At 42.4% G+C, this 18,649-nt stretch overlaps 1 protein-coding gene across 2 annotated transcripts in view; it reads left to right on the top strand.

The window, feature by feature from the left end:
• The window catches only part of LOC140477133 (uncharacterized), an 80,306-nt gene that overhangs the window by 23,581 nt on the left and 38,076 nt on the right, over positions 1–18,649 (top strand). For both annotated transcript variants that reach the window (XM_072570502.1, XM_072570495.1), the window contains exons 9-23: positions 284–443; positions 714–811; positions 1,351–1,510; positions 3,042–3,148; positions 5,727–5,886; positions 6,157–6,254; positions 6,972–7,131; positions 8,663–8,769; positions 12,317–12,476; positions 12,747–12,844; positions 13,393–13,552; positions 14,427–14,533; positions 17,019–17,178; positions 17,449–17,546; positions 18,086–18,245. In XM_072570502.1, the coding sequence (XP_072426603.1) occupies positions 284–443; positions 714–811; positions 1,351–1,510; positions 3,042–3,148; positions 5,727–5,886; positions 6,157–6,254; positions 6,972–7,131; positions 8,663–8,769; positions 12,317–12,476; positions 12,747–12,844; positions 13,393–13,552; positions 14,427–14,533; positions 17,019–17,178; positions 17,449–17,546; positions 18,086–18,245 (1,993 nt within the window). The remainder of the gene's footprint in view (positions 1–283; positions 444–713; positions 812–1,350; positions 1,511–3,041; positions 3,149–5,726; positions 5,887–6,156; positions 6,255–6,971; positions 7,132–8,662; positions 8,770–12,316; positions 12,477–12,746; positions 12,845–13,392; positions 13,553–14,426; positions 14,534–17,018; positions 17,179–17,448; positions 17,547–18,085; positions 18,246–18,649) is intronic.

Below are 18,649 nucleotides of genomic sequence, written 5' to 3'. Positions count from 1 at the left end.
CTGCACAGTCTGGGACAATGGCCCCGTGCGAATGGGAAACTGTGTGCCAGAGTGGTCTGATGTACTGAACCTTTAGTTCCGCAATCCTGGACATTTTATTTCTCTATTGTCTAAATTATTGTAACTAAAGAAGCTCTGCCTAAGTATGTTTGTAACCAAGTTGGTGCTGAAATTGGCGATGTATAAACATTCACCGTGCTCAATGAAGGCTGTTCTATTGTATTCGATTCGTTGTGTTGCCGTTTTGCAGTAACTTATCAATTCCCTCTCCCATCTTTTGCAGCCTGTTTTGAAACTGTTTATGATGGTTTGGACTTTCCGGGAAATGACATTCGTCAGTCTGTCGTTGAGAATGAAGAGAGTTGTCAAAGAAAATGTACAGCGGAAGCTGATTGTCAGTTTTTCACCTTTGTAAAAGGAGAATTTCACAATGATCGACAGCGGTTAGTCAGTTATTGAAATGTACTTGTTTCTCTGAGGAAATAGAAATCCTTAATAAGATGAGTGCATCTTTTCACCCTTTACCTGTAGTAATGTTCCTTCCATTTTTATTCATCACTGAGGAATAAATACCACCCCTTCACATCTCCAACCTGCTAAGAGATTGGAATTCACCCAATGTCAACAACAGAGAAGACAGACAGAAGTAGAGAAGGATTAATGCTGGTTCCAACTTCAACATTTTAGTATAATGTTTCTGTGATTCTTTGTAGCTTTCTTTGCTACCGCAAGAAAAGTGAAAGAGGAACTCCACCAAAAATAACCATTCTTCAGAATGTCGTATCTGGATTTCCTTTAAGGGGATGTGAAGGTATGTCCCAAATGAGATTTTTGTTTTGACTGTCAAATAAATTGCTGCAGAAAATAAACAAAGGGATCTTCAATTTCTGGATTTGTGGTGTTGCTGCATCCAGTTATGAATGCTGGTTGAAAATTAAACAACTCCATGGAGGACATTGCACCAATCTTCCCATCCACAAAGATGGAACAGCCCAGCACATGCCTGCAAAAGCTAAGGCTGTACCAGTTGTAACAATGTTCCACCAGATGTTGAGTGGATGATCAATGCTAGATGCACCAGAGGTCCCAGGCATCACAGATGCCAGTTTTGAGCCAATTTGAGTCACTGTATCTCTTATCAGGAAATGGTTGATACATTGGATATTTCAAAAGTCACAAATTCTGGTAATAGACCAAAAGGCTTGTGCTCCAGAACAAGTACACTTTTGAAAATGAATGAAATGTCGGGCACTGGGTTGTGAAAATGAAAATGGGCCTGATTGAAAACGGTCCTGCTGTAATAATTATTTCTGATAATCAGATTGCTAACACAGAACAATTTTTTTGCAGGATGTATACGTGATCTGCTTAACAATGTAGATTTTCCTGGAAATGACATTGAATCAGTCTATGCACCAGACGTCAACTACTGTCAGAAAGTGTGCACTGAGGACTGCAGGTGTCAGTTTTTCACCTTTTTAACAAGAGATTGGAACACAGACACCCGAAGGTAAATCAGTCAACATTTCATTGAGATGTTTGTGTGGAATATGGAATAGTTGTGACAAGGTTGGATGAAAGGAAAGCTTATCCACACAGGGTAACACTGCAGCTCCTTATAGTTGCGTAGTAACCTAGAACTCTCACATTTCCTCAGTGTTGCATGTTTGTGCTCCTTAAAACTAAACAGGGCACATTGATTTAAGTCTTAAAAGTACATTTACTTTAAATTAGCTTCTCACAGAAGACTATTAGTGACAAAGAAATAGAAGCACGAGTTGGCATTTTGCCCATTGAGACTGTTCCACCATTCAACGTGTTCACGATTACTCTTTGACTGAAACAGTACTCTTACTGCAATATTCTAATTTCCTCAGATCTTTAATGTTTCAAATTTTTCATTTTGAATATACTTACTTCATGAACCTCAAGAGTCATGTGGATTTAAAAATTCCCAAGAATGATCAGTCTGCCAATGAAGAACTTTCCTCCCATCCCATTGCTAAATGGACTATCCCATGTTTTGAAATGATGTCACCTTGATGTAGAATCCCGAGCCAGGCTAAAAATTCTTTCTACAATATTTGATGTCTCCATTTTACTTTAAGTAGCCAGATAGTGTACCCATGTGAGCAATTGTAGGAAATTGTGATTGGGATTCAGTTTCTTCAAATTCTTATTGTCCTCCACTAATAGTCTTGGGTGAATTGTTTTTACATAGGTCAGTACATCAATACAAATATCAACATATGTGCACTCAAATATTAAACTGAGAATGAATGAAAATGCACATTCACTTCATCACTGCAAAATGATCACATGATCCACAGAGTCACATTCAGTCAGGAATTCAACATTCTTCAGGGAAGAAATGATCAATTCCCACCCTTTAATTGTTATAATTAGCTGCGTGGGCATCCAAAGACGTGGATTGAATTAAGTGGGTTTGGATGAAGAAAGGGCAGAGGGCTCTTGTGTTACAATGGTAATGTCTCTACCACCATGCCACAAGAGTTAGATCCCACATTCTTCTGGGGTGATAATACTGTCTCTGAATAAGTTAACTAGAGACTATCTGAAGAGCTGCATGGTGACAGAGACACAGCCATGGGGACAGTGAGAAATGCTGGGTGTACAAGATGTGGATATGTTTTCTGGGGGCTGTAATGACATAGTGGTAATATCACTGGAGGAGTATTTCCAAAACCCAGGATAATGTTCTGAGGACATGAGTTTGAATCACACCGTGGCAGATGGTACAATTTAAGTTCAATAAACAATCTGAAAAAGAGCCTGGAAGGGCTCACGTAGCACAGTGACAGTGTCACTACTCCAGGTTCAAGTCCCTCCTGCTTCAGAGGAGTGTAATAACATTCTCTGAACAGATTGATCACAAAATATCTGAGGAAGAGGCTTTAGATTTTGTCCTTACACTAAACCAATTTCAGTTATCCTAAAGCAGCAGCTTCGACTTACCTGTGCATCACGAGCAACACATTTCAGAACTTCATTCCCCCCCTTGTATTCTCATTGTCTTCCAGGTTTTATTGTTATTTGAAGAGGACGACAACAGGACAGCCGACTGTGAAAGCTGATTTACAAAATGTTGTCTCAGGATATTCCCTGAAACAGTGTGGGACACAATTTTGTAAGTAGCAAAAATGACATATCAATGCAGAATTTTCTCCTCTTGAGAAGTGACATGAAATTGGCAGAAGCGGGTATATTGCGGCAGCTTGTTCCCATACAGCCACCTCAGCAATTACATTCTGGGCAGGAAGGTCAATGAGTGACCATCTTGACCTGTCACCAATGAAAGATTAGATTAGATTCCCTACAGTGTGGAAACAGGTACGTCTGCCCAACAAATCTTAGCCGACCCTCCGAAGAGCAACCCACCCGGACTCATTCCCTACATTCACCCCTGACTAATGCACCTAACAATGTGGGCAATTTAGCATGGCCAATTCACCTAACCTGCACATCTTTGGCCTGTGGGAGGAAACCAGAGTACCCGTTGGAAACCCACACAGAGACGGGGAGAATGTGCAAACTCCACACGGACAGTTGCCCGAGGCAGGAGTTGAACCCGGATCCCTGGCGCTGTTAGGCAGCAGAGCTAGCCGCCCCCATTATCTGTTCATTAATAACTAATTCAGGGCCTCAACTGACCTGACTTCTCTGCTGGCGTGAAAAATGGTACCTATCGCAAGTGGGAAAATGGAGCTGACTGCCTGCCATTTTATGGTTTCCTCCATTTCCCTCAATCTGTGGGAAATTAAGGGCACAGGTTTATGTTAGTGGGATGACTACATGAAGCCACGCCCTGCTCTTACCCTCAAACCATGACCCCGCTCAGATTGTGACACTAACTCCTAGATCATTGTCATAACCAAGACTGACCTTTGCGTTGGTGCCTGTCTTCATGGCTTCTGTTTAGGCAGCAGCCTGGGCCTTGAATGTTTCACTGCTGACAGCTTCAGGTGGGACTGGACTTCTCAGCACCTTGAGATGATTTGAATGTGCAATTACGGAGTTATTATGGTAAGTAAGTTTGCAGATGACACTAAAATTGTAGGAGTGGTGGACAGCGAAGAAAGCTACCTCAGAGTACAACAGGATCTTGATCAAATGGGCGAATGGGCCAGAGTGTAGCAGATGGAGTTTAATTGCAAGAAATATGAGGTGCTGCATTTTGGAAAGGCAAGTCAGAGTAGGTATTGTACACTTAATGATAAATTCCTGGGGAGGTTGCTGAACAAAGAAACTCTGGGGTGCAGGTTCATAGCGCCTGGAAAGTGGAGTCGCAGGTAGATAAGATAGTGATGAAGGTGTTTGGTACACTTATATTTATTGGTCAGTGCATTGATTATTGGAGTTGTGAGGTCATGTTGCAGCTGTACAGGAAGTTGGTTAGGGCGCTTTTGTGAAGCTCAAAGAAAGAAATTATTGCCATTTGTTAGAAAGCAACAGAGAAGAAGACAATGAATTGTGTACATCAGAATTTTCTTTGGTGACAGTGACGTTATATTAAGAACACATGTCTGACATTAAAATACATTAACCATCAGGTGGAGGTGCCAGTGTTGGACTGGGGTGGGTAAGGTCAGAAGTCACATGACACCATGTTATAGTCCAAGAGGTCATCTAGAAATCACAGCCTTTTGGAGAGATGCTCCTTCATCTCTTCACCTGGCAAAGGAACAGCTCTCCAAAAACTTGTGATTTCGAATAGACCTGTTAGACTATAACCTGGTGTCATGTGACTTCTGCATCACATTAAAATAAACTTCCAAAATGATCATGTTGCCTGACAACATCCCCAAAAGTCACAGCTACCTGCCAGTGTGTCTTGGTCTGGAGGCCTTCCCAACATGACGCAGCTGCCTGCCAGCGTGTTGTGGACTGTTGGCCTTCCCAACATGGCACAGCTACCTGCCAGCGTGTTGTGGAGTGTAGGCCTACCAACATGGCACAGATGCTGCCCAGAGTATCGTGGTGTGACCTTCCCAACATGGCACAGATGCCGGCCACAGTATCGTGACATGGTGACCTTCCCAACATGGTGTAGCAGCCTGCCAGAGTATTGTGGCATGTTGACCATCCCAACATAGTGCAGCGGCCTGCCGGAGTATTGTGGCGTATTGACCTTCCCAACATGGTGCAGCGGCCTCCCAGAGTATAATGGCATGATGATCTCACAGACTGGTGGAGCTGTCTACTCCCTCACTTCTCCCCACCCCCACCCTCCTCTCATTTATCTCTCCACCCTGCACGCAATCTGCCTCTATTTTTGATGAAGGGCTTTTGCCTGAAACATCGATTTTCCTGCTCCTCAGAAGCTGCCCAAACGGCTGTGCTTTTCCAGCACACTCTGATCTAGAATCTGGTTTCCAGCATCTTCAGTCCTTGTTTTTACCTGTCTACTCCCTCAGCGTAGTCCCTGCACAGTCTGGGACAATGGCCCCGTGCGAATGGGAAACTGTGTGCCAGAGTGGTCTGATGTACTGAACCTTTAGTTCCGCAATCCTGGACATTTTATTTCTCTATTGTCTAAATTATTGTAACTAAAGAAGCTCTGCCTAAGTATGTTTGTAACCAAGTTGGTGCTGAAATTGGCGATGTATAAACATTCACCGTGCTCAATGAAGGCTGTTCTATTGTATTCGATTCGTTGTGTTGCCGTTTTGCAGTAACTTATCAATTCCCTCTCCCATCTTTTGCAGCCTGTTTTGAAACTGTTTATGATGGTTTGGACTTTCCGGGAAATGACATTCGTCAGTCTGTCGTTGAGAATGAAGAGAGTTGTCAAAGAAAATGTACAGCGGAAGCTGATTGTCAGTTTTTCACCTTTGTAAAAGGAGAATTTCACAATGATCGACAGCGGTTAGTCAGTTATTGAAATGTACTTGTTTCTCTGAGGAAATAGAAATCCTTAATAAGATGAGTGCATCTTTTCACCCTTTACCTGTAGTAATGTTCCTTCCATTTTTATTCATCACTGAGGAATAAATACCACCCCTTCACATCTCCAACCTGCTAAGAGATTGGAATTCACCCAATGTCAACAACAGAGAAGACAGACAGAAGTAGAGAAGGATTAATGCTGGTTCCAACTTCAACATTTTAGTATAATGTTTCTGTGATTCTTTGTAGCTTTCTTTGCTACCGCAAGAAAAGTGAAAGAGGAACTCCACCAAAAATAACCATTCTTCAGAATGTCGTATCTGGATTTCCTTTAAGGGGATGTGAAGGTATGTCCCAAATGAGATTTTGTTTCTGATTCTCAAATGAAGTGCTGTAGAAAGTAAACAAAGGGATCCCACAATGAATGGATCTACAGTGTTGCTGCATCCAGTCATGAAGGCTGGTGGCAAATTAAACAACTCCGTGGAGGAGGACACTGCACAAATATTTCCATCCCCAAATTTGGAACAGCCCAGCACATCCCTGCAAAAGCTAAGGCAGCACCAGTCGTAACAATGTTCCACCAGATGCTGAGTGGATGATCAATGCTAGATGCGCCAGAGGTCCCCAGCATCACAGATGCCAGTTTTCAGCCAATTTGAGTCACTGCATCTCTTCTGAAAATGTGTTGCTGGAAAAGCACAGCAGGTAAGGTAGCATCCAAGGAGCGGGTGTATCGACGTTTCTCCTGCTCCTTGGATGCTGCCTGACCTGCTGCGTTTTTCAGCAACACATTTTCAGCTTTGATCTCCAGCATCTGCAGTCCTCACTTTCTCCTCACTGTATCTCTTATCAGGAAATGGTTGATACACTGGATATTTCAAAAGTCACAAATTCTGGTCATAGACCAAAAGACGTGTGTTCCAGAACAAGTACATTTTTGAAAATGAATGAAATGTAGGGCACTGGGTTGTGAAAATGAAAATGGGCCTGATTGAAAATGGTCCTGCTGTAATAATTATTTCTGATAATCAGATTGCTAACACAGAACAATTTTTTTGCAGGATGTGCACGTGATCTGCTTAACAATGTAGATTTTCCTGGAAATGACATTGAATCAGTCTATGCACCAGACGTCAACTACTGTCAGAAAGTGTGCACTGAGGACAGCAGGTGTCAGTTTTTCACCTTTTTAACAAAAGATTGGAACACAGACACCCGAAGGTAAATCAGTCAACATTTCATTGAGATGTTTGTGTGGAATATGGAATAGTTGTGACAAGGTCGGATGAAAGAAAAGCTTATCCACACAGGGTAACACCGCAGCTCCTTATAGTTGTGTAGTAACCTAGAACTCTCACATTTCCTCAGTGTTGCATGTTTGTGCTCCTTAAAACTAGACAGGGCAAATTGATTTGAGTCATAAAAGTACATTTACTTTAAATTAGCTTCTCACAGAAGACTATTAGTGACAAAGAAATAGAAGCACAAGTTGGCAATTTGCCCATTGAGACTGTTCCACCATTCAACGTGTTCACGATTACTCTTTGACTGAAACAGTACTCTTCCTGCAATATTCTAATTCCCTCAGATCTTTAATGTTTCAAATTTTTCATTTTGAATATACTTACTTCATGAACCTCAAGAGTCATGTGGATTTAAAAATTCCCAAGAATGATCAGTCTGCCAATGAAGAACTTTCCTCCCATCCCATTGCTAAATGGACTATCCCATGTTTTGAAATGATGTCACCTTGATGTAGAATCCCTAGCCAGGCTAAAAATTCTTTCTACAATATTTGATGTCTCCATTTTAATTTAAGTAACCAGATAGTGTACCCATGTGAGCAATTGTAGGAAATTGTGATTGGGATTCAGTTTCTTCAAATTCTTATTGTCCTCCACTAAAAGTCTTGGGTGAATTGTTTTTACATAGGTCAGTACATCAATACAAATATCAACATATGTGCACTCAAATATTAAACTGAGAATGAATGAAAATGCACATTCACTTCATCACTGCAAAATGATCACATGATCCACAGAGTCACATTCAGTCAGGAATTCGACATTCTTCAGGGAAGAAATGATCAATTCCCACCCTTTAAGTGTTATAATTAGCTGCGTGGGCATCCAAAGACGTGGATTGAATTAAGTGGGTTTGGATGAATAAAGGGCAGAGGGCTCTTGTGTTACAATGGTAATGTCTCTACCACCATGCCACAAGAGTTAGATCCCACATTCTTCTGGGGTGATAATACTGTCTCTGAATAAGTTAACTAGAGACTATCTGAAGAGCTGCATGGTGACAGAGATACAGCCATGGGGACAGTGAGAGATGCTGGGTGTACAAGATGTGGATATGTTTTCTGCCGTCTGTAATGACATAGTGGTAATATCACTGGAGGAGTATTTCCAAAACCCAGGATAATGTTCTGAGGACATGAGTTTGAATCACACCGTGGCAGATGGTACAATTTAAGTTCAATAAACAATCTGAAAAAGAGCCTGGAAGGGCTCACGTAGCACAGTGACAGTGTCACTACTCCAGGTTCAAGTCCCTCCTACTTCAGAGGAGTGTAATAACATTCTCTGAACAGATTGATCAGAAAATATCTGAGGAAGATGCTTTAGATTTTGTCCTTACACTAAGTCAATTTTAGTTATCCTAAAGCAGCAGCTTCGACTTACCTGTGCATCACGAGCAACACATTTCAGAACTTCATTCCCCCCCTTGTATTCTCATTGTCTTCCAGGTTTTATTGTTATTTGAAGAGGACGACAACAGGACAGCCAACTGTGAAAGCTGATTTACAAAATGTTGTCTCAGGATATTCCCTGAAACAGTGTGGGACACAATTTTGTAAGTAGCAAAAATGACATATCAATGCAGAATTTTCTCCTCTTGAGAAGTGACATGAAATTGGCAGAAGCGGGTATATTGCGGCAGCTTGTTCCCATACAGCCACCTCAGCAATTACATTCTGGGCAGGAAGGTCAATGAGTGACCATCTTGACCTGTCACCAATGAAAGATTAGATTAGATTCCCTACAGTGTGGAAACAGGTACGTCTGCCCAACAAATCTTAGCCGACCCTCCGAAGAGCAACCCACCCGGACTCATTCCCTACATTCACCCCTGACTAATGCACCTAACAATGTGGGCAATTTAGCATGGCCAAGTCACCTAACCTGCACATCTTTGGACTGTGGACAATAAGAATTTGAAGAAACTGAATTCCAATCACAATTTCCACCAGAGCTCCCGGTGGAAATCCACGCAGACACGGGGAGAATGTGCAAACTCCACACGGACATTTGCCCGAGGCGGGAATTGAACTGGATCCCTGGCACTGTGAAGCAGAGTGCTATCCACTGAGCCACTGGGCCGACCCTGTTATCTGTTCATCAATAACCAGTTAAGAGCCTCAGCCTTCACTGTGTCAATGACCTGCCTTCTCATATAGCGTGAAAATTGGTACCTATCGCAACTGGGATAATGGAGCTGACTGCCTGCTATTTTATGGTTTTCTCCATTTCCCTCAATCTGTGGGAAATTAAGGGCACAGATTTATGTTAGTGGGATGACTACATGAAGCCACGCCCTGCTCTTGCCCTCAAACCATGACCCCGCTCATGACACTAACTCCTGGATCATGGTCATAACCAAGACTGACCTTTGTGTTGGTGCCTGTCTTGGTGGCTTCTGTTTAGGCAGCAGCCTGGACTTTGAATGTTTCACTGCTGACAGCTTCAGGTGGGACTGGACTTCTCAGCAGCTCAAGATGATTTTAATATGCAAATAAGGAGTTATTATGGTTAGTAAATTTGCTGACGACATTAAAATTGGAGGTGTGGTAGACAGCGAAGAAAGTTACCTCAGAGTACAACAGGATCTTGATCAAATGGGCGAATGGGCCGGGGAGTAGCAGATGGAGTTTAATTGCAAGAAATATGAGGTGCTGCATTTTGGAAAGGCAAGTCAGAGTAGGACTTGTACACTTAATGGTAAATTCCTGGGGAGTGTTGCTGAACAAAGAAACTCTGGGGTGCAGGTTCATAGCGCCTGGAAAGTGGAGTCGCAGGTAGATAAGATAGTGATGAAGGTGTTTGGTACACTTATATTTATTGTTCAGTGCATTGACTATTGGAGTTGTGAGGTCATGTTGCAGCTGTACAGGACATTGGTTAGGGCACTTTTGGCGCATTGTGTGCAATTCTGGTCTCCCTCTTATTGGAAGGATGTTGTGAAACCTAAAAGGGTTCAGACATGATTGGAGGGTTTGAGCTATAGGGAGAGGCTAACTTGGTGGTTGAAGGCTGACCCTAAAGAGGTTTATAAAATCATGAGAGGCATGGGGTTAGGGTAAATGGGAAATGTCTTTTACCTGGGGTGGGGGAGTCTAGAACTAGAGGGCATACGTTTATGGTAAGAGAGGAAAGATATAAACGGACCTAAGGGGCAATTTTTACACGCAGAGGGTGGTACATGTATGGAAAGAACTGGCCGAGGAAGTGTTGGAGGCTGGTACAATTACAACATTTAAAAGGCATCTGGATGGGAATATGAATAGGAAGGTTTAGAAGGATATCGGCCAAATACTGGCAAATGGGACTAGATTTATATTGGATATCTTGTCAACCCGGATGATTTGAACTGAAGGATTTGTTTCTGTGCTGTATATCTCTATGACTCTATGACTCTAAGAACTGATTGGTTTAGAACTTGACAGACCAGCCACTTTGTACCCAATTTGCACTTGATGTGGCAGGTTTCTCATTGGTGGGCATAAGGGGAGGGGGCTTTTGGCCATATAGATGCCCGCGAAAACTTTACCCAATAACCGAGCAGTACTGAACTTGATACTAATTTGATGCCCACAGTATTTCCTTATGTATTAATTGTTATTTTGTAATACCATTTGCAAATTTCTTTTGGATTTGATTTTTATTTAAAAGCAATTCACAAAATATTGTTTCATTGGATCATGAATATTAAAGGGTGCAGTGCATTTAGCAGGGACAGAAAGCTCATTAAAGGTGAAAGGGATGTTTGTTTTAGTTAGGGATAATGCCAGCAAAACAGAAATGAATTACCCAAGTTCAGGAAACTAGATGTGTAAAAGATTTAGGAAGATGTTGGAAATGTGAGTTGTTACTTGTGTGAATGATGAAGATGCAACCTAATAGTAACCAGGTGATAGTGTGAAACACAAAGAAAGAAATTATTAGCATTTGTTAGAAAGGAATAGAGAAGAAGACAATGAATTGTGTACATCAGAATTTTCTTTGGTGACAGTGACGTTATATTACGAACACATGTCTCACATTAAAATACATAAACCATGAGGTGGAGGTGCCAGTGTTGGACTGGGGTGGGTAAGGTCAGAAGTCACATGACACCATGTTATAGTCCAAAAGGTCATCTAGATATCACAGCCTTTTGGAGAGATGCTCCTTCATCTCTTCACCTGGCAAAGGAACAGCTCTCCAAAAACTTGTGATTTTGAATAGACCTGTTAGACTATAACCTGGTGTCATGTGACTTCTGCATCACATTAAAATAAACTTCCAAAATTATCATGTTGCCTGATAACATCCCCAAAATGGCACAGCTACCTGCCAGTGTGTCTTGGTCTGGAGGCCTTCCCAACATGACGCAGCTACCTGCCAGCGTGTTGTGGACTGTTGGCCTTACCAACATGGCACAGATGTCGGCCAGAGTATCGTGGTATGACTTTTCCAACATTGTGCAGCCACCTGCCAGAGTATTGTGACATGGTGATCTTCCCAACATGGCGCAGCCGCCTGCCAGATTATTGCGGCATGTTGACCTTCCCAACATGCTGCAGCTGCCTGCCAGAGTATCATTGCGTGGTGATCTCTCAGACTGGTGGAGCTGTCTACTCCCTCACTTCTCCCCACCCCCACCCTCTTCTCATTTATCTCTCCACCCTGCAGGCACTCTGCCTCTATTCCTGATGAAGGGTTTTGCCCGAAACGTCGATTTCCCTGCTCCTCGGATGCTGCCCGAACAGCTGTGCTTTTCCAGCACACTCTGATCTAGAATCTGGTTTCCAGCATCTTCAGTCCTTGTTTTTACCTGTCTACTCCCTCAGCGTAGTCCCTGCACAGTCTGGGACAATGGCCCCGTGCGAATGGGAAACTGGGTGCCAGAGTGGTCTGATGTACTGAACCTTTAGTCCCGCAATCCTGGACATTTTATTTCTCTATTGTCTAAATTCTTGTAACTAAAGAAGCTCTGCCTAAGTATGTTTGTAACCAAGTTGGTGCTGAAATTGGCGATGCATAAACATTCACCGTGCTCAATGAAGGCTGTTCTATTGTATTCGATTCGTTGTGTTGCCGTTTTGCAGTAACTCATCAACTCCCTCTCCCATCTTTTGCAGCCTGTTTTGAAACTGTTTATGATGGTTTGGACTTTCCGGGAAATGACATTCGTCAGTCTGTCGTTGAGAATGAAGAGAGTTGTCAAAGAAAATGTACAGCGGAAGCTGATTGTCAGTTTTTCACCTTTGTGAAAGGAGAATTTCACAGTGATCGACAGCGGTTAGTCAGTTATTGAAATGTACTTGTTTCTCTGAGGAAATAGAAATCCTTAATAAGATGAGTGCATCTTTTCACCCTTTACCTGTAGTAATGTTCCTTCCATTCGTATTCATCACTGAGGAATAAATACCACCCCTTCACATCTCCAACCTGCTGAAAGAATGTAATTCACCCAATGTCAACAACAGAAAAGACAGACTGAATTAGAGAAGGATTAATGCTGGTTCCAACTTCAACATTTTAGTATAATGTTTCTGTGATTCTTTGTAGCTTTCTTTGCTACCGCAAGAAAAGTGAAAGAGGAACTCCACCAAAAATAACCATTCTTCAGAATGTCGTATCTGGATTTCCTTTAAGGGGATGTGAAGGTATGTCCCAAATGAGAGTTTTGTTTTGACTTTGAAATAAATTGCTGCAGAAAATAAACAAAGGGATCTTCAATTTCTGGATTTGTGGTGTTGCTGCATTCAGTTATGAATGCTGGTTGAAAATTAAACAACTCCATGGAGGACATTGCACCAATTTTCCCATCCACAAAGATGGAACAGCCCAGCACATGCCTGCAAAAGCTAAGGCTGTACCAGTTGTAACAATGTTCCACCAGATGTTCCACCAATGTTCCACCAGATCAATGCTGGATGCACCAGAGGTCCCAGGCATCACAGATGCCAGTTTTTAGCCAATTTGAGTCACTGTATCTCTTATCAGGAAATGGTTGATACACTGGATATTTCAAAAGTCAGAAATTCTGGTAATAGACCAAAAGGCTTGTGTTGCAGAACAAGTACATTTTTGAAAATGAACGAAATGTCGGGCACTGGGTTGTGAAAATGAAAATGGGCCTGATTGAAAACGGTCCTGCTGTAATAATTATTTCTGATAATCAGATTGCTAACACAGAACAATTTTTTTGCAGGATGTATACGTGATCTGCTTAACAATGTAGATATTCCTGGAAATGACATTGAAACAGTCTATGCACCAGACGTCAACTACTGTCAGAAAGTGTGCACCGAGGACAGCAGGTGTCAGTTTTTCACCTTTTTAACAAAAGATTGGAACACAGACACCCGAAGGTAAATCAGTCAACATTTCATTGAGATGTTTGTGTGGAATATGGATTAGTTGTGACAAGGTTGGATGAAAGAAAAGCTTATCCACACAGGGTAACACTGCAGCTCCTTATAGTTGTGTAGTAACCTAGAACTCTCACATTTCCTCAGTGTTGCATGTTTGTGCTCCTTAAAACAGTCAGGAATTCGACATTCTTCAGGGAAGAAATGATCAATTCCCACCCTTTAAGTGTTATAATTAGCTGCGTGGGCATCCAAAGACGTGGATTGAATTAAGTGGGTTTGGATGAAGAAAGGGCAGAGGGCTCTTGTGTTACAATGGTAATGTCTCTACCACCATGCCACAAGAGTTAGATCCCACATTCTTCTGGGGTGATAATACTGTCTCTGAATAAGTTAACTCGAGACTATCTGAAGAGCTGCATGGTTACAGAGACACAGCCATGGAGACAGTGAGAGATGCTGGGTGTACAAGATGTGGATATGTTTTCTGGGGGCTGTAATGACATAGTGGTAATATCACTGGAGGAGTATTTCCAAAACCCAGGATAATGTTCTGAGGACATGAGTTTGAATCACACCGTGGCAGATGGTACAATTTAAGTTCAATACACAACCTGAAGAAGAGCCTGGAAGGGCTCACGTAGCACAGTGACAGTGTCACTACTCCAGGTTCAAGTGCCTCCTACTTCAGAGGAGTGTAATAACATTCCCTGAACAGATTGATCAGACAATATCTGAGGAAGAGGCTTTAGATTTTGTCCTTACACTAAACCAAATTCAGTTATCCTAAAGCAGCAGCTCCGACTTACCTGTGCATCACGAGCAACACATTTCAGAACTTCATTCCCCCCCTTGTATTCTCATTGTCTTACAGGTTTTATTGTTATTTGAAGAGGACGACAACAGGACAGCCGACTGTGAAGACTGATTTACAAAATGTTGTCTCAGGATATTCCCTGAAACAGTGTGGGACACAATTTTGTAAGTAGCAAAAATGACATATCAATGCAGAATTTTCTCCTCTTGAGAAGTGACATGAAATTGGCAGAACCAGGTATATTGCGGCAGCTTGTTCCCATACAGCCACCTCAGCGATTACATTCTGGGCAGGAAGGTCAATGAGTGACCATCTTGACCTGTCACCAATGAAAGATTAGATTAGATTCCCTACAGTGTGGAAACAGGTACGTCTGCCCAACAAATCTTAACCGACTCTCCAAAGTGCAACCCACCCGGACTCATTCCCTACATTCACCCCTGACGAATGCACCTAACACTGTGGGCAATTTAGCATGGCCAATTCACCTATCCTGCACATCTTTGGCCTGTGGGAGGAAACCAGAGTACCCGTTGGAAACCCACACAGAGACGGGGAGAATGTGCAAACTCCACACGGACAGTTGCCCGAGGCAAGAGTTCAACCCGGATCCCTGGCACTGTGAGGCAGCAGAGCTAGCCACCCCCATTATCTGTTCATTAATAACTAATTAAGGGTCTCAGCTGACCTGACTTCTCTGCTGGCGTGAAAAATGGTACCTATCGCAACTGGGAAAATGGAGCTGACTGCCTGCCATTTTATGGTTTCCTCCATTTCCCTCAATCTGTGGTAAATTAAGGGGACAGATTTATGTTAGTGGGATGACTACAAGAAGCCACGCCCTGCTCTTGCCCTCAAACCTGACCCCGCTCAGATTTGACACTAACTTCTAGATCATGGTCATAACCAAGACTGATGTTTGTGTTGGTGCCTGTCTTCATGGCTTCTGTTTTGGCAGCAGCCTGGGCCTTGAATGTTTCACTGCTGACAGCTTCAGGTGGGACTGGACTTCTCAGCATCTTGAGATGATTTGAATGTGCAAATACGGAGTTATTATGGTAAGTAAGTTTGCAGATGACACTAAAATTGTAGGAGTGGTGGACAGCGAAGAAAGCTACCTCAGAGTACAACAGGATCTTGATCAAATGGGCGAATGGGCCAGAGTGTAGCAGATGGAGTTTAATTGCAAGATATATGAGGTGCCGCATTTTGGAAAGGCAAGTCAGAGTAGGTCTTGTACACTTAATGATAAATTCCTGGGGAGGTTGCTGAACAAAGAAACTCTGGAGTGCAGGTTCATAGCGCCTGGAAAGTGGAGTCGCAGGTAGATAAGATAGTGATGAAGGTGTTTGGTACACTTATATTTATTGGTCAGTGCATTGATTATTGGAGTTGTGAGGTCATGTTGCAGCTGTACAGGACATTGGTTAGGGCGCTTTTGTGAAGCTCAAAGAAAGAAATGATTGACATTTGTTAGAAAGGAATAGAGAAGAAGACAATGAATTGTGTACATCAGAATTTTCTTTGGTGACAGTGACGTTATATTAAGAACACATGTCTCACATTAAAATACATTAACCATCAGGTGGAGGTGCCAGTGTTGGACTGGGGTGGGTAAGGTCAGAAGTCACATGACACCATGTTATAGTCCAAAAGGTCATCTAGAAATCACAGCCTTTTGGAGAGATGCTCCTTCATCTCTTCACCTGGCAAAGGAACAGCTCTCCAAAAACTTGTGATTTCAAATAGACCTGTTAGACTATAACCTGGTGTCATGTGACTTCTGCATCACATTAAAATAAACTTCCAAAGTGATCATGTTGCCTGACAACATCCCCAAAATGGCACAGCTACCTGCCAGTGTGTCTTGGTCTGGAGGCCTTCCCAACATGGCACAGCTACCTGCCAGCGTGTTGTGGACTGTTGGCCTTCCCAACATGGCACAGCTACCTGCCAGCGTGTTGTGGAGTGTTGGATTAACCAACATGGCACAGATGCCGGCCAGAGTATCGTGACATGGTGAACTTCCCAACATGGTGTATCAGCCTGCCAGGTTATTGTGGCATATTGACCTTCCCAACATGGTGCAGCGGCCTCCCAGAGTATAATGGCATGGTGATCTCTCAGACTGGTGGAGCTGTCTACTCCCTCACTTCTCCCCACCCCCACCCTCCTCTCATTTATCTCTCCACGCTGCACGTAATCTGCCTCTATTTCTGATGAAGGGCTTTTGCCTGAAACATTGATTTTCCTGCTCATCAGAAGCTGCCTGAACGGGTGTGCTTTTCCAGCACACTCTGATCTAGAATCTGGTTTCCAGCATCTTCAGTCCTTGTTTTTACCTGTCTACTCCCTCAGCGTAGTCCCTGCACAGTCTGGGACAATGGCCCCGTGCGAATGGGAAACTGTGTGCCAGAGTGGTCTGATGTACTGAACCTTTAGTTCCGCAATCCTGGTCATTTTAATTCTCTATTGTCTAAATTATTGTAACTAAAGAAGCTCTGCCTAAGTATGTTTGTAACCAAGTTGGTGCTGAAATTGGCGATGTATAAACATTCACCGTGCTCAATGAAGGCTGTTCTATTGTATTCGATTCGTTGTGTTGCCGTTTTGCAGTAACTTATCAACTCCCTCTCCCATCTTTTGCAGCCTGTTTTGAAACTGTTTATGATGGTTTGGACTTTCCGGGAAATGACATTCGTCAGTCTGTCGTTGAGAATGAAGAGAGTTGTCAAAGAAAATGTACAGCGGAAGCTGATTGTCAGTTTTTCACCTTTGTAAAAGGAGAATTTCACAATGATCGACAGCGGTTAGTCAGTTATTGAAATGTACTTGTTTCTCTGAGGAAATAGAAATCCTTAATAAGATGAGTGCATCTTTTCATCCTTTACCTGTAGTAATGTTCCTTCCATTCGTATTCATCACTGAGGAATAAATACCACCCCTTCACATCTCCAACCTGCTGAAAGAATGTAATTCACCCAATGTCAACAACAGAGACGCCAGACTGAATTAGAGAAGGATTAATGCTGGTTCCAACTTCATCATTTTAGTATAATGTTTCTGTGATTCTTTGTAGCTTTCTTTGCTACCGCAAGAAAAGTGAAAGAGGAACGCCACCAAAAATAACCATTCTTCAGAATGTCGTATCTGGATTTCCTTTAAGGGGATGTGAAGGTATGTCCCAAATGAGATTTTTGTTTTGACTGTCAAATAAATTCCTGCAGAAAGTAAACAAAGGGATCTTCAATTTCTGGATTTGTGGTGTTGCTGCATCCTGTTATGAATGCTGGTTGAAAATTAAACAACTCCATGGAGGACATTGCACCAATTTTCCCATCCACAAAGATGGAACAGCCCAGCACATGCCTGCAAAAGCTAAGGCTGTACCAGTTGTAACAATGTTCCACCAGATGTTGAGTGGATGATCAATGCTCGATGCACCAGAGGTCCCAGACATCACAGATGCCAGTTTTTAGCCAATTTGAGTCACTGTATCTCTTATCAGGAAATGGTTGATACACTGGATATTTCAAAAGTCAGAAATTCTGGTAATAGACCGAAAGGCATGTGTTCCAGAACAAATACATTTTTGAAAATGAACGAAATGTCGGGCACTGGGTTGTGAAAATGAAAATGGGCCTGATTGAAAACGGTCCTGCTGTAATAATTATTTCTGATAATCAGATTGCTAACACAGAACAATTTTTTTGCAGGATGTGTACGTGATCTGCTTAACAATGTAGATTTTCCTGGAAATGACATTGAATCAGTCTATGCACCAGACGTCAACTACTGTCAGAAAGTGTGCACTGAGGACAGCAGGTGTCAGTTTTTCACCTTTTTAACAAAAGATTGGAACACAGACACCCGAAGGTAAATCAGTCAACATTTCATTGAGATGTTTGTGTGGAATATGGATTAGTTGTGACAAGGTTGGATGAAAGAAAAGCTTATCCACACAGGGTAACACTGCAGCTCCGTATAGTTGTGTAGTAACCTAGAACTCTCACATTTCCTCAGTGTTGCATGTTTGTGCTCCTTAAAACTAAACAGGGCACATTGATTTAAGTCATAAAAGTACGTTTACTTTAAATTAGCTTCTGACAGAAGACTATTAGTGACAAAGAAATAGAAGCACGAGTTGGCATTTTGCCCATTGAGACTGTTCCACCATTCAACGTGTTCACGATTACTCTTTGACTGAAACAGTACTCTTACTGCAATATTCTAATTTCCTCAGATCTTTAATGTTTCAAATTTTTCATTTTGAATATACT

Source organism: Chiloscyllium punctatum, chromosome 1 (genome assembly GCF_047496795.1).
Source record: "Chiloscyllium punctatum isolate Juve2018m chromosome 1, sChiPun1.3, whole genome shotgun sequence".
Taxonomy (NCBI): Eukaryota; Metazoa; Chordata; class Chondrichthyes; order Orectolobiformes; family Hemiscylliidae; genus Chiloscyllium; species Chiloscyllium punctatum.
This window is presented reverse-complemented; position numbering and strand designations above follow the sequence as displayed.